We start from the raw sequence: 15,413 nt of genomic DNA on the forward strand, positions 1-15,413 counted from the left end.
AGTATCACATTTGCATCATTTAAGCATTAATACATGTTATGTAACAAAATTACTACGTATTTTATAACATTCATTAAATTTTAAATCTATGGGTAGTCATATATTGGCAAATCTGTAATTTTCAAAAAGCTTCAATATGCTTAAGAATTATGTAGAGATTAATTTGAAAGTTTAGTTTACAAAAAATATCTTTCTGAGTGTATTGCATTCATCTACCACCCATCACACACAAACTAGTTTGAGCTATCAAATTATAATTGATATTAGTAAGTATAATAATCTGCTAGAGCTGCTAAAACAAGATCCCATAGACTGACTTAAACAACAGAAATTTATTTTCTCACAGTTCGGAGATCAAGTCTGAGATTTAGAAGTCTGAGTTCAATATTTTGGCAGCATTAATTTCTTCTGAGACCTCTCTCCTTACCGTGTAGGTGGCAGTCTTCTCCCTCTGTTTCACATGGTCTTCCCCTGGTGTGCGCATATGCATGCACCTGTCTGTATTCAAATTTCCTCTTATAAGGACACTAGTCCTACTGGATTAGGACTTGTCCTAAAGACCTCATGTTAATTATTTCTTAATCTGTCTCCAAATACAGTTAATTTCTGAGGTACTGGGAGTTAGAGGTTCAATATATAAATTTGGGGGGGGAGAGAGAAAGGGACACAATCCAGCCCAAAACAGGAAGAGATGAGAGAAAGTGTGTGTGTGTGTGTCTGTGTTCACATGCTCAGATTACTAAGTAAATGAAGTAATTTTATTAACATGACAGTTAAGTGGCATATTTATTGGTTTAATTTAGGAGATATTTGTGAATGATAAACCTACTAAAAAAAAAAAAGCCATCAGTGGAAATAAGAAAAGTAAATTCTAGTTTGATGCTAACATTCCAATCTCTTGACTAAAGGCATTTTGCTGGGAGTGATATTAGCTGTAATGTTGAACAAGTCATAAACTATTATTCCTCATCTGCAAAACTGATTTAAAATCGCTTTACCTAACTCATGAGATTGCTCCACAAATAGGAAGTAAAAGAAAGTCCTTTGAGAATGTAAATGTGCTAGCCAAGTCGTTACTTACAGGATTTTAAAATGTAAATCCATTTTTGTCTTGTTGCTGCCTTACCATACAACTTACCATAAATATTCTAAGTGGAAAATTCTTAACATAGTCAAATTCAGGAAGTCAGCTGTGATGCAACAGAAAAACAGTGTCAGAAAATGTAAGTTTAAGGTTTGGCTCTTGCCTATACTTGCTGAATAAATCTCCTCAAACCATTTAAAATCTTGAAATTTATTTACTCATTTGTAACTGACATATACTTATTTCACAGGGAATCATTTATGAGGAAAAAATTTGATAATATCAGTGGCATGAAAATCATATATTGAACCATGTGATGATAATCAGTACTTTTGTGAACTACAAATCTCAAAATATAAGATGGTGGCATAATATGTGACCAAGTAACCTATTAATGAATTTTGTTAACATTTAAATTGGGACAAGCAGTCTCAATGTCTAAGCATTTATCTTAATATTCTATTTTTCCAATAGACGTGCTACACAAAAGATGGAGCATAGTATCTTCACCAGAAAGGGAGATCACCTTGGTGAACCTGAAAAAAGATGCCAAGTATGGTTTAGGTAAGTCACTGTGAGATCTTAAAGATATATAAGAACTCAAAAAGAAAAAGTCTATAACATAACATTGGCATTGTTGATCAAGATACTGGTTACCCACCCAGTCAGGAAATGTGAAAGATTACAAGCAAAACTTCCTCCAAATTTAGCAGTCCTATTGCACATGTTTTACCTATTTATCATATCCGATATGAGAATCTCTACACTTCTGTATATCGGACAAACTGATCATTAGTCATTGAAAGCACCAGTATCATGGAGTTGTTTTTTAAATGTGTTGTTTTACAGGATTTCAAATTATTGGTGGGGAGAAGATGGGAAGACTGGATCTAGGTGTATTTATTAGTTCAATTACCCCTGGAGGACCAGCTGACTTGGATGGATGCTTAAAGCCAGGTACATTATTTACATTTAGGTACTTTCCTAAGTACTTAAACTGACAAGTGTGAATTTGCACACATAGCAAAAGCAAAATTGGGCAAAATAAAAATAATGAAAAATAATATTGGGCAGTGACATTTCTAACACAGCATGAAGTTCTCTGTGTTTTTGAAAATAACTGGATTATCTATTTTTACAGGAGACCGTTTAATATCCGTGAATAGTGTGAGTCTAGAAGGGGTCAGCCACCATGCTGCAATTGAAATTTTGCAAAATGCACCTGAAGATGTGACACTTGTTATCTCTCAGCCAAAAGAGAAGATACCCAAAGGTAATGTTGTGGATGTTTGTTAGCTGTGTGTTCTGTTTCACTTTCACAAGAACCTCAGTATTGTGGATTGAATTAAAGCTTAAATTGGATTTAAGCAATGTTGTGGATGTTTCTTAGCTCTGTATTCTGTTTCACTTTTCAAAAGAACTTCAATATCATGGATTGGATAAAAACTCCAATTGGATTAAAGCTCCTTATTTCCTTTCTCAAAATTTAATAATGTATCTCTGTTTGTTTTAATATTATGGATTAGTATAACTTTTCATTCATCACTTTCAAGATTTTCTATCTCATTCATTTTTAGTACTATATGAGTAAAAATGGATTTGTTGTGCAAAATTTATGTCACTTAAGTGAATTTTGAGTACTTGATGCATTCCATCACTTCTTAGGGCAAATCAGAAATTAAATTATTTACCCTTGTCTGATTAATAGAATTATGTAATAGTTATCTATAAAGTCCTATCTTGAACAAGATTATAAAAAGTAAAAGGATAAAAACAGAAATTTTAAAAGACCATATCATTTTGTCTTATAATTCCTGCCATTAGCGTACTGTGGGAGAAAAGGCACTTGACAAAGATTAGGTGACTTGAGTTTGGGCCGTAGTTGTTTTTCTTTAAAGAGGAGACAGTGATCTTGACTTTGCCTTGTCTAGCGTGCAGAGTTGTTGTTCTGAGGCTCAAGTGGTAAGGCAGTGTTTGCAAAAGAAGCCCATGTGGCACATGCACTGAAATGCACTGGGTGGTGAGAAGGGCTCCAAAGTCTATGGTCAGATTCTGTTCTCCACTGCTTAACACTGTATACCCTGAATAAATCACTTGAACTTGCTAAGCTTCACTATACTCATGTGTCAAATGGTGAATATAGAAGTGCTTATCTTATAGGTTTTGAAAATTAAATGAATTAATATATGTAAAGAATTAGCAAATTGCCTAGTACCCATTAAGCACTTCAAATGTGAGTTTTAGCTGTCATTATTAACAAGATTTTTCAAAAACATTAGAGTGCTAATTATATGCAAGTTACCTTCATCCCATAGATCCTGAAAAACCTATAAAAGAATAAATAAAAGAATAAATATTAGCGAAAAACAAGTTTAGATAGTGAATTTTAGGCATAATTTCAGACAATTATGATAAAATAGAAACAACAAACATTTCATACAGTATGTTGTGACATAAATTTCTTACATTTTATACAGATAAGTTTTTGACTGTGGTTTCTTTTATTCACTAAATATTTTTATATTTATATAGAGTGTAAGTATTTACAAAATATGTACATATATAAATAGTATTTTTCAGTAATTGTTACTTGAACAAACACAACAAACAGAAAACACCATCACTGCCCAAAAGAACCTTATAATCTAATTGTAGTCTAGTCATCTTAGGCAAAGGAAGAGGATTGCATGAAAATGTAGCATACTTCTGAGTTTCAAGCAGCCAAGACAAAAAAGTGGGGGATGGGGGGGTCTTTTACTCACTATTTTTTAGCAAAGGAAGCATGTGAATTCAGGAGAAATTAATTTTCCCCCCTAAATAAAACTCTAAGGGACTCCCATCCTGATATTCTTTTCAATAGATATTTATAGAAAATTCATTCATTTGTTGAACAAATATTTACTGAATGCCTGTGATGTGCAAGACACAGAAACTCTGCCCTCATGGGACTTATACTTTCTCAGGGAACATATACTGAACAACTAAACAAATGTTTCATTGTAACTATGATAAATATTAGGAAAAAGTCCAAGTACTGAGACCATTCAGCAGAAAATTTTTACCCAGTGGAGGGATCAATAAACTTTTCTTTTCAGCAGACTTTCATGTGGTTATTTTATTTTTTACTATTTACTCTCAATAAAAGTTAAAGGCATGATGTTAAAGTATAGTTCTGTTCAGCTAGATTAATCTTACCATATGTGTAGCTATATATACTATAGTGTAACTTGGAAGTAAAACTCAAAGAACCTAGAACATTACCAGTATGTACATTGGGCTATTCCTCTCAAGAATCAACCATCAAAGAGGAAGGTTTTTATTTTTCTGAATGTTTTTAAAGTTATAGAATACATACTAGTTTATTAAAATAAATCCAATTTATCTAAAAATCAATGAAGTAAAATATAAAAGTCCCCTTACCCTATTTTCTAGGGAAAGTCTTTGGTGTCTATGTCATTATCTATATATTATAAATTTTTGAAAAAAAAATACTTCCTGTATACATACAATTTTTTAACTAAAAGTATAATGATTGTCTATAATTTAAACATCCGTTTGCAAGTTGCACACTCTATGTTCTGAACATCCATGAATATACACCTTTTTCACATGACATTATATATCATGTCATGGGTGTATCAAAATTTAATGTTTTTGTTGTATATTCAAGTTAGCTATAATTCTTTTACAAATGTTACTCCAACAAATACACTTGTATATACACCATTGGGAAATGTACATATTTCTAGAGATTAGATACCTAGAAGTAGATTGAGTATGCACATTTAAATTTTCGACAAATGCTATCTGTTTGCCCAAGTTTTATTAATGTTTAGTCAGCCGTGTAGATGTGACAGGGCTCTTCTCACACGAGCAGTGGTGGGAGAAATTATCAGTCATTCTCATTTTTGTCAGCCACATAAGTAGAAAATTTTTTAAACTGCATACCCCTTAGCAACAGTGAGAATGTCTTTTCACATGTTAATTATTTGTACTTTACTCTGAATTTCGTCTACATATTATACCATTGTTGCATAGGAGTTTTAAATCTTTCTTACTTCTAGAAACTCTTTGCATAATTAGGGATATTAACTCTTTGATTATTTTTTGTTATTTTTGCAAATATTTTCTCTCCAGTTGCTCTTTCCTCTTTTAAATTTTCCTTGGCTTCACTTGCTAACATAAAACTTTTCATTTCTTATGAATTTACACCTGTAATTTTTTAATTCAAATCTATGATTTGTGTCTTGCTTAGGAAAGCTTTAAGTGGCTTTTGGTAAGAACCATATATATATAAGGAATTTGGAGTTGCTTTGATAACTATTTGGAGTCCAAAAAATGCAATCTAGAAATACAATTTAAAAACAAGTAAATAAATAACCATTAATAAGGATCAAGGAGTTTTGGCAACTCAAATTATTTCTAGTTAGGGAATCAAGAAAATCCTCACAGAGGAGATTCAACTTGATGTAGGTATTGGAGAATGGAGATGGGGAGTTCAGGCAAGGAGGGGTATGTATTTTTATAGAAAATGCAACAGGAATAGCCAAAAGAGGGGGCAAAGGAAGCAGAACACACCTTTTACATTTGTCGGATCCTTATTTTGGCTCCAGGACCTGGATTGGGTGTTGTAAATATGCTACCCTGTGTAAAATCCTCCCACAATCATTAAGAAACACTGTGTAAGGATGGAAGCACAGGCATGTGTGTCACTAACTTGTTATTCTCCTTGATGGATTTTGACTTCTAGTGCCTTCTACTCCTGTGCACGTTGCCAGTGGCATGAAAAACTACATGAAGAAACCTTCCTACATGCAAGGCAATGCTATAGATTCTTCTTCTGAGGATCACCGCTGGCCACATGGTATCCCAAGACACATCTCAGAGAGCTCTTTTGGGCTGTCTGGGGGCCTGCGGGAAGGAAGCTTGAGTTCTCAGGATTCTAGGACTGAAAGTGCCAGCTTGTCGCAGAGCCAGGTCAATGGTTTCTTTGCCAGCCCTGTTGGTGACCGAACCTGGCAGGAATCACAGCATGGCAGCCCTTCCCCTTCTGTGATATCCAAAACCATTGAGAAAAAGAGGAATTCTACTGACAGTAATCGAAGCAAAACTAAAAAAACAGGCATTTCTGATGCAACAGATTACTCTGATCGTGGAGATTCAGACATGGATGAAGCTACTTATTCCAGCAGTCAGGATCATCAAACATCAAAAAAGGCATAGTTTAATTTGAATCTCTGGGTTGTGGTTTTGTTTTTGTCTTTTTGGGGTTTTTTTCATTTTCTAAAGCAAACAACAAATATATTACAGAGCTGAATAATCTATAAACTGCTTATGTTATTCTGGAAAGGAGGAATAGTTTAGTTTATATATTATGTTACTAACTGCTACTGCATTTGATGCTAACTTTCAGAGAAATTAGCAGCTTTGAATACTAACTCTAAAATGGCCATTATTCTGGGAACTTGCAACCTTATAACAGAAAGGAATGAAGTTATCTATAAGTTGTCTTTTGCATACTTAATGTTTATACTAATAAGAGAATTTAAGATCTGAAAAAGTTGTTCCTACATAGTTTGTATAATGGGAAGTTGACTTTACTGTCAATAGCCTAAATTCTTCTGAAGTTCTGAACATATGAAAGTAATAAGAACAACAACATATAAAATTGCTCATTTCCTAGAAATGATATAAATGTAAACTCACATTCACAAGCAGATTCAGAAAAGAATCTTAAGCCCTTTGTTCACCGAGGAACCAACATTCCTCATAAGAGGGTTATGCCCTTATAAATGGGGCTTTAGCTGTTGTGCCAATGTTTATATTAGATTTGTAAATATAAGCAAAGTAAACATGAGGCCTACTCATCTTAGAGGTCCAGTTGAAAGCTGCTGCTTGATATATATTGATTTTAAAAGGAAATAGAAATACTTTGTAAATGTGGGAACATAAAAAGCATCGGACAAAGATTATGTAAAAGCCAGGTTTGAACTGGGTTCTGGGCTTCCCTCTGCCTTATCTTGCTGTTTGACCTGAAGCAAGCACTGTAATCTCTAGACCTCAATTTCCTCAACCATAAAATATAAAGATATTGGATTAGATGATCTCTGAGATGGCTTCCAGCCCTCATGATCTCTGAATTTACTCTATCCCTTAATATCTTGCTTTTCCTTAATTTTTCTTAAAAAAACATTCATCTTCCAGTAGTAATTCATTTTGACTCTAACAAAAAACCCTTTTGTTTGTTTTTCTTTGTTAAGGAATCTTCCTCCTCAGTGAATACATCCAACAAAATGAATTTTAAAACTTTTCCTTCATCACCTCCTAAACCTGGAGATATCTTTGAGGTTGAACTGGCTAAAAATGATAACAGCTTGGGGATAAGTGTCACGGTACTGTTTGACAAGGTTTTCAAATATTTTCTCTTCTCTATTTCCAGCAGCCTATTGTATGCATATTTATTAGTGTAATTATTTTACTTCAAAAGGGAAACCTGTCAAATATTTGCCAAATTAAAAATTGAATTATATCTTAAAACTTTTTTTAAAAAACTTGTGGGCTAGTGACTTTTTCCTGTGGTTTAAAAGAAATTAGACAAATGCTACTTAGTTAAACCCCATAGATTTCATAATGCTTAATCTGAATACAAGACTTAGAAAATATAAAATTAATAAGTATGCATTTGACAATTCTACATGAGCATGGAATAATACACTTTAACCTACATCATAAATAAATTCTAATGTGTATTTATATGTCCATTCTCTCCATAATATATCTTTTTTTAAGATTTTATTTATTTATTCATAAGAGACACAGAAAGAAAGGCAGAGACACAGGCAGAGGGAGAAGCAGGCTCCATGCGAGGAGCCCAGCGCAGACTCAATCCCGGGACTCCAGGGTCATGCCCTGGGCCAAAAAGGCAGGCGCTAAACCGCCCAGCCACCCAGGCATCCCACCATAATATATCTTAATTGTAAACATGATTAGTATATTAAAATTAGAGGTTCCCAAGGAACATTTGTACTTTTGAGATGGTTAAATATGAGTATAGGCTATTTGATGAAAATTTTTAGATTTTTATTAATTCTAAACTATAACATTTGTAACATTTGAAGGATATTGTTAGTTAGGAAAAGCCATTTCAAAACATGGTAAAAATAGCACTATGAATATATAGAGGTCAAAAACAAAACCTGATTTTCGAGCACTTTTAAAAATATTGTATCTCTTTACCTCTTGCCCTTAACTTCTTTAGAATTTTATTATCTTCCTGTTGGGAAGGGAAATAAAAGCTGTATATCCGCAAGAGATGGAGAATCTACTCAGATCTCATTTACAGTATAACAAAACTTATGTACCAAAGCCTTTTAAAATGAAAAAGAAAAATCTGTTCCTTGACTCATAGATTTGCAAGTTGCAGTTTAGCAAATATGATTGAAGTAAATTTTTCCATATGCTGTTTTTTCTGATAGTCATGCTCTCATACTAATTTTGCTTTCTGCTTCTTCATAATGCATGATGTAGACTCACAAAGGGAGAGCAATTCATATACTCAACATATGGCATGTTGTTTTCTTAGTAAAAAGTAACTACATCTGGAAAAGTTGGCTAGAGATATTCTTGGGTTTTGAATTAATTGCATGTGCTAGTGTGGTACTGCTGCTTTGGCTGATGAATGCTTTCTAGGTCTCAGATTTGAAAGATGGGGTGTGAAATTTTTCATATGACAAAATGTTATTTTATTTGTCATTTTCCACTTAGGGAGGTGTGAATACCAGTGTAAGACACGGTGGCATTTATGTGAAAGCTGTTATTCCCAAGGGAGCAGCCGAGTCTGATGGTAGAATTCACAAAGGTAGAGTATTTGTGTGTTTACAGAAATTATACATGAGATTATTACTTCAACAAATAAACAAGAAATTGGAAAGTTGATAGAGACCTTAAAATATTCATAATACAAAATAAGAATACATGCAATTATTTTAAGACCAAAGCATGAAAAACTCCTTGATATCATTCCCAAAAATCTTCTTTCCAGCCTATTCTCTAATATCAGAAAATATCTTTACAGTGTTTTAGTTTGTGTTTTGTACTTTCTAGGAAGCAAATTGCCAGAAAATAGGAAAGGAATAGTGCCCTTGTAAAAACACTGAGTTCTACATTTTTAATAAAAATTAACTAGATTAGTTTCCTCCAATCTTTCTACATTTACAGTCAGTTTATCTTTTTTTCCCCATGATTTAAGTTGATTTTATAATACATAGAATATCTTGTTCAAAATTGTATTTAAGATTAATCACAAAATTTGGAAAGAAAGTAGATACATAATGAAACTCTGTGACATGATTTTTTCCAGAATTTGTCTGAGTCTCTCTTCAAATAAATTAATATAAAACAATGCCACAAGATATTTAAAAACATATAGAATCTTTATCTTATCATTTGCTTTTTTCAAAATTACTGCCTAATTTATAGGTGATCGTGTTCTTGCCGTCAATGGAGTTAGTCTAGAAGGAGCTACCCATAAGCAAGCTGTGGAAACACTGAGAAATACAGGACAGGTAATAATAGCTCATCATACCAAGCTTTTAAGATATGTTGGAAGAACATAATAATGTGTGAATAATATCTCACTGAGGTCTCCAGATTTGCTAGTCAAGAAACCAAGCCTGATTCACATAAATGTTCTGGTATTTTCTTTTCCTTCAAATTGGGAAGCAAATATGACAGAGGATTTTCACTGAGGAAACTTGTCTTTCTATATCACATTTAGCTCAAATATTGCCAAATCTGACAGGAGGAAAGGTGGAGGTTGCATTTCTTTTTAATTTTTTGTAAACATCTACAAATATCTAGTGATTTTCACTTCTAGTCATTTTTCAGCCCAATGGCTAAATTATTTTCTGAAGTTTACCAAATTATTTGTAATGATCTATATATGTAGTATAGTGGTGATTCTATTCTAGTGTCCAAATCTCTTATAACGAGTTTATGTTATTTCTAGAAGAGAATTTTTTTTAGGGGTAGGGGGAGGGATAGAGAGAATCTTAAGCAGGCTCCACACCCAGCATGAAGCCCAATGTGGGACTCAGTCTCACAACCCTGAGATCATGACCTGAGCTGAAATCAAGAGTCAGACTCTTAACTGATTGAGCCACACAGGCATGCCAAGAAATTTTTTTTATTTAAATTAAATTAATTAACATATAATGTATGTTAGGGGTAATTAACATATAATGTATGTTAGGGTATGTTAGGTAGAGGTCAGTGATTCATCAGTCTTAATATAATACCCAGTGCTCATTACATCACATGCCCTCCTTAATGTCCATTACCCAGTTACCCCATCACCTCACCCCATTCCTCTCCAGCAATCCTCAGTTTGTTTCCTATGATTAAGAGTCTCATATGGTTTTCTTTTGAATTATTTATTTTTTTATACAGAAAAATAAGAAAACCTTGATTTTGAAATTTTCAATCCTTTGTTTTTTTATTTTTTTCTTCCTCTAAATTTTGGTGGACTAGGTAGTTACTATAATGATTTTATACTGTCAACTATACAAAGTCCTAAAAAAATTTATCTGTTTTATTATAATTCTTCTTAATGAAATGCTATTCCATTTGTCCAGGTGGTTCATCTGTTATTAGAAAAGGGGCAGTCTCCAGGAACATCCAAAGAACATGTTCCCATGACCTCACAGAGCATCCTTCCAGATCCAGATTCCCAAGGTCAAGACCCAGACAAAATGAAGAAAATGATTCATGTCAAAGACTACAGCTTTGTCACTGAAGGTCAGGCCTTGAGCAACTGTCATCTCACCTTTAACTTCTTTGTGACTTAGTCAAAATTTAATTTTTATATGTTGGATCATAATTCATGCCTGTGTCTCTCTAATTACTCTTGTCGGCTATAAATGATCTGATCGAGTGGGACACCTAAGTGGCTCATTGGTTGAGCATCTGCCTTTGGTTCAGGGTGTGATCCGGTCCAGAGATTGAGCCCCACATTGGGCTCCCTGCGAAAGAAGGGACATAGCTATTCTGCCTATGTCTCTGCCTCTCTCTGTGTCTCTCATGAATAAATAAATAAATAAAATATATTTTAAAATAATAATCTGATGGAGCACTATACCAGTTTTTTTAAAAGACACATAATTGTACCTCTTAGAGGCTGGAAGACCTTGAATAATGAAGTCATATATAACAAATTATAGTCACATAATAATGCTTTAAATAGTTATAAAATTCAAATGAAATTTTCCAGGGAAAAAAATAAATATAAATAATTGCTGAGAATGACTTCAAACCCCTATGAAACCTTGACTCTTAACATTTTCTATATTTTCTATATTTTTGTTTAATTTTATGGACTTGTCAAGCTAACCCTTGGCAGAAGTTCACCTTATAGTTCCCAAATAGTAGTCTTTCTTAAAAACTTTGCAGACCCTTGAACATGCCACTGTCATGGTGGTAGTAAAAAAAGAGAATTAAGAATGATGTAGTGCTAAGTATTTCATAAGGCTAAAAGCTTTCATAATACAGAAAAGTACCCTTTATTCTGAAATTCCATATATCTCACTTTAAGGGGCATAAGTGTCCTTTATAAGTGATGGTGGTGGTATATAGTCAATTGTTTTGTCTTTTATTTTAAATCCTTATTTGATTACCAAATGTTAGTTACCTAATGTTAGTACTTCTGAATTAGTCACAAAAATAAGCAGAAGAAATAGCCCAGCCTGTATTATTTTATCTGATTATGAAAATAAAATTAGCATACCCACTTTATCTCACTGGCTGGTATCCTTTATTTTTTCCATCATTCCTTTTTTAAATGTGTTTTTTCATTCTTTTATTATTATTATTCTTTCAGTTTCTTTTGTTGATGAGAATTTTTTAATAATGCCATTGCAATTTACTGGAGTAAATTATACCTCACTAAAACATTACAATGTCAACTTACTTTCCCCTACTTCCTCTAGCATTTGTTGTGCTCTTCTTCCCATCTTTCCTCCATTGTTTACCTGAATTTCCCTCATTCTTCTCCTTCCTGGGATTTTTCTCTCTTTTTTTATGTTATTCCACAGTCTTTTAAAACACGTGAGATTAAAGCATAATTTTATTTTCAGAACCGTGATATTAAAATCCTCTCCTCTGTTCAAGTAGCTTAGTTCATATAGCTGAGTTTATTAAGTTTTCTTAATGACAGAGAGTATGAAGTAGAACCCCTTGAATACAGAATAAAAGTACAATAAGAGCTTCTAAAACTGTAAATATTCTGAGAAAATGGGCTTTTTTAAGATGTGTCTTAAAGTATATGTGTTTGTATGTTGATATGTGTACATAGCATGCTAAGAATATTTAAATTTTTTATATCTTTTCTTTCTCCAGAGAATACATTTGAGGTAAAATTGTTTAAAAATAGCTCAGGCCTAGGATTCAGTTTTTCTCGAGAAGATAGTCTTATTCCTGAACAAATGAATGCCAGCATAGTAAGGGTTAAGAAACTCTTTCCTGGACAGCCAGCAGCAGAAAGTGGAAAAATTGATGTGGGAGATGTTATCTTAAAAGTGAATGGAGCCTCTTTGAAAGGACTATCTCAACAGGTGAGCCCCCCTAGGTGTTGAATGCAACACTTTTAATAATGAGATGGGTTGGCCTTTCATAATGATTTCATAATGCTGGCTTAACAGTATCTTCATTTGTCATTCATGGTACTCCTAGGAAGTCATATCTGCTCTCAGGGGAACATCTCCAGAAGTATCCTTGCTTCTCTGTAGACCTTCACCTGGTGTGCTACCAGAAATTGACCCTGCTCTTTTGGTGAGATCTATGAAAAGTAATTCATATTTTTATGGAATAGCAATTGAGTGATTAATTCAGCTATATTGATTTCATCATTGATTGATCTCCTGGGTTTTATCCTACTTTATTCTTTAGCTAGGAGTATCTTGTGTGTGCCCCTTAGCCTCTGAGTGCATTCTACATTTGTAATATAGAGTAATTTGATTCACTTTCTCTTCTTTCCAATTCTAGAATTCTAGAATTTTAGGAGTTTGTTTTCTAAGCATAAATAGGAAAAGATACAAAATAATGGTCACTTTAGTCCGTTTCTTCATCGAACCAGACTGGGAAGCATAATTCTCACTGTGAGCTAGTTTAGATAAAAATGAAAATTACTTAAGATTTTTTTTTCCTTTATTTTTAATAATGGAAATCACAGAGTATGTAATATATTTGTCCATTTCCCTTTCTTATGTCAAGGAATAGCTAAAGGTTCCAAAGTCTATTGTGATGGTTATTTACAAATTACAAACTAATAGGTAGGAATCCATACATAGATGAATAATAATATTATTATTGAAGAAAGACAGCTTTTGTCCTGTCTACCTAAAAGAGCATTCCATTAACAATAAACATGACCCCCAGGATGTGAAAGGCAAGAGTATCTAGCCCCAGAAACTTTGGCCTTTATATCACAGTGATGCGGTGGGTAGTGTTAGGATTAATAGGAAAATATCATTTCTGAAGGTGTATTGTAAACAGCATTTTATGAGACTGCATTGATTTTGAGCACTGGATAGGAAGAATTGAGTGGAACTCTCTTAATGAGTATGTAAATTGATACAATCTTTCCAGAAAGCAATCTGGAAATATTTAACAAGGCTTTTTAAAACATCCTGCATGCTGATTACTAAACAGAAAATTACAAGGAAGTAATGAGAAACTGAGGTGAAGCTTCTTTCTGGAAAGGTAGGGCCATCTGTGGGATCCTTATACAGTTCTATGCAAATTTTTTTCAAAGCGTATTTAAGGACTTCAGAAAATACTCATGACAGAAACCTGGCTGGCTCAGCCAGTGGAACATGCAACTCTTGATCTCAAGAGTTGTGAGTTTGACCCCTCATTTGGTATAGAGATTACTTCAAAATAAAATCTTCAAAAAAAAAAAAGTAGGATACAAAGTACAATATATACTGTAATTCTGCTTTAAAGTATGTTCTACAAAAAAATAAAGTATGTTATACAATATTAACAGTTATTTTTATATATGATATTTATATATGGTTTTTCTAATGAGCATAAATTACCTTTATTAAAAAATAATTGAATGTTTTTAAAATATTTTATTTATTTATTCATGACAGAGAGAGAGAGAGAGGCAGAGACACAGGCAGAGGGAGAAGCAGGCTCCATGCAGGGAGCCTGACGTGGGACTCAGTCCCAGGTCTCCAGGATCATACCCCGGGCTGAAGGTGGCGTTAAATTGCCGGGCCACTGGGGCTGCCCTAACTGAATATTTTAATAGAAGGTGCACCTGCATGGCTCAGTCAGTTAAGCATCTGAAGATCCTGGGATCAAGCCCCACATGGGCTCCCTGCTCATTGGAGAATCTGTTTCTCCCTCTCCCCCACCCCTACTCATGTTCTCTTGCTATCTCTCTCTCTCTCTCAAAGAAATAAATAAAATCTTAAAAAAAAAAGAAAAAAGAAAGTGCTGTTGTTCAACAAGTTGCTTTTCAATTAAATATTCTAAAGTTAAAATAAGTTGTCACACTCCGATTTCTTTAAATATGTCCATTACAGACCCCATTGCACTCTCCAGCACAAGTAATTCCAAACAACAGTAAAGACTCTTCTCAACCAACATGTGTGGAGCAAGGCACCAGCTCAGATGAAAATGAAATGTATGACAAAAGCAAGAAACAATGCACATCCCCATCCAGGAGAAACAGTTATAGTGACAGTAGTGGGAGTGGAGAAGAAGACTTAGTGAAAGCTCTAACAAAGATACCAAATATGAGCTGGAGTTCATCTTTGCATCAGACTCTAAGCAACGTGGTATCACAGGCACAAAGTCAACATGAAGCACCTAAGAGTCAAGAAGATACCATTTGTACCATGTTTTACTATCCTCAGGAAATACCCAGTAAACCAGAACTTGAGGACAGGTATTGTCAATAGTATGTGTAGCACTCAAAGCATCTGGTTATTATTAGCAATGGGAGCAGCAACCTACATTTCTCTAAGAATGAAATATGTCTATGTGTGAACAAACTTCACAGTAATCAGACAGATGATGACTGTATTAGATATCTAGTTATTGTGACTAACCTCTCTAAGCTGTCTAACCATTCGACCTGAGACTTGCTGCTCTCTTGAGCATATTTAGTTGCAGTTGGGAAAGTTGTTTACATTTCACCATCATTCATATTAAAAGAAAGAGAAGGGACCTATATAGATAGTGATGGGGCAGGAGAGTAGGGAGTACAAAGATAAAGGGAAGTGGTTGGAAGGAAGGAGACACAGGTAAGATAATGGAACTGCAG

At 33.8% G+C, this 15,413-nt stretch overlaps 2 protein-coding genes across 10 annotated transcripts in view; one reads left to right on the forward strand and one right to left on the reverse strand.

Moving 5' to 3' along the window:
* The window catches only part of PTPN13 (protein tyrosine phosphatase non-receptor type 13), a 202,668-nt gene that overhangs the window by 150,018 nt on the left and 37,237 nt on the right, over positions 1-15,413 (forward strand). For 6 of the 9 annotated variants that reach the window (XM_077882784.1, XM_077882787.1, XM_077882785.1 and 3 more), the window contains 11 exons: positions 1,559-1,648; positions 1,934-2,041; positions 2,226-2,357; positions 5,835-6,301; positions 7,345-7,491; positions 8,849-8,942; positions 9,563-9,648; positions 10,717-10,879; positions 12,476-12,690; positions 12,809-12,907; positions 14,671-15,035. In XM_077882784.1, the coding sequence (XP_077738910.1) occupies positions 1,559-1,648; positions 1,934-2,041; positions 2,226-2,357; positions 5,835-6,301; positions 7,345-7,491; positions 8,849-8,942; positions 9,563-9,648; positions 10,717-10,879; positions 12,476-12,690; positions 12,809-12,907; positions 14,671-15,035 (1,966 nt within the window). The remainder of the gene's footprint in view (positions 1-1,558; positions 1,649-1,933; positions 2,042-2,225; positions 2,358-5,834; positions 6,302-7,344; positions 7,492-8,848; positions 8,943-9,562; positions 9,649-10,716; positions 10,880-12,475; positions 12,691-12,808; positions 12,908-14,670; positions 15,036-15,413) is intronic. The other 3 variants (XM_077882792.1, XM_077882786.1, XM_077882789.1) reach the window with 2 other exon arrangements.
* The window catches only part of SLC10A6 (solute carrier family 10 member 6), an 82,767-nt gene continuing 70,749 nt past the window's right edge, over positions 3,396-15,413 (reverse strand). The window contains exon 7 of the mRNA XM_077882793.1: positions 3,396-3,411. Coding sequence (XP_077738919.1) covers position 3,411 — 1 coding nt within the window. The 3' untranslated portion in view covers positions 3,396-3,410. The remainder of the gene's footprint in view (positions 3,412-15,413) is intronic.

This window comes from Canis aureus, chromosome 33, assembly GCF_053574225.1.
Source record: "Canis aureus isolate CA01 chromosome 33, VMU_Caureus_v.1.0, whole genome shotgun sequence".
In the NCBI taxonomy this organism is placed as follows: domain Eukaryota; kingdom Metazoa; phylum Chordata; class Mammalia; order Carnivora; family Canidae; genus Canis; species Canis aureus.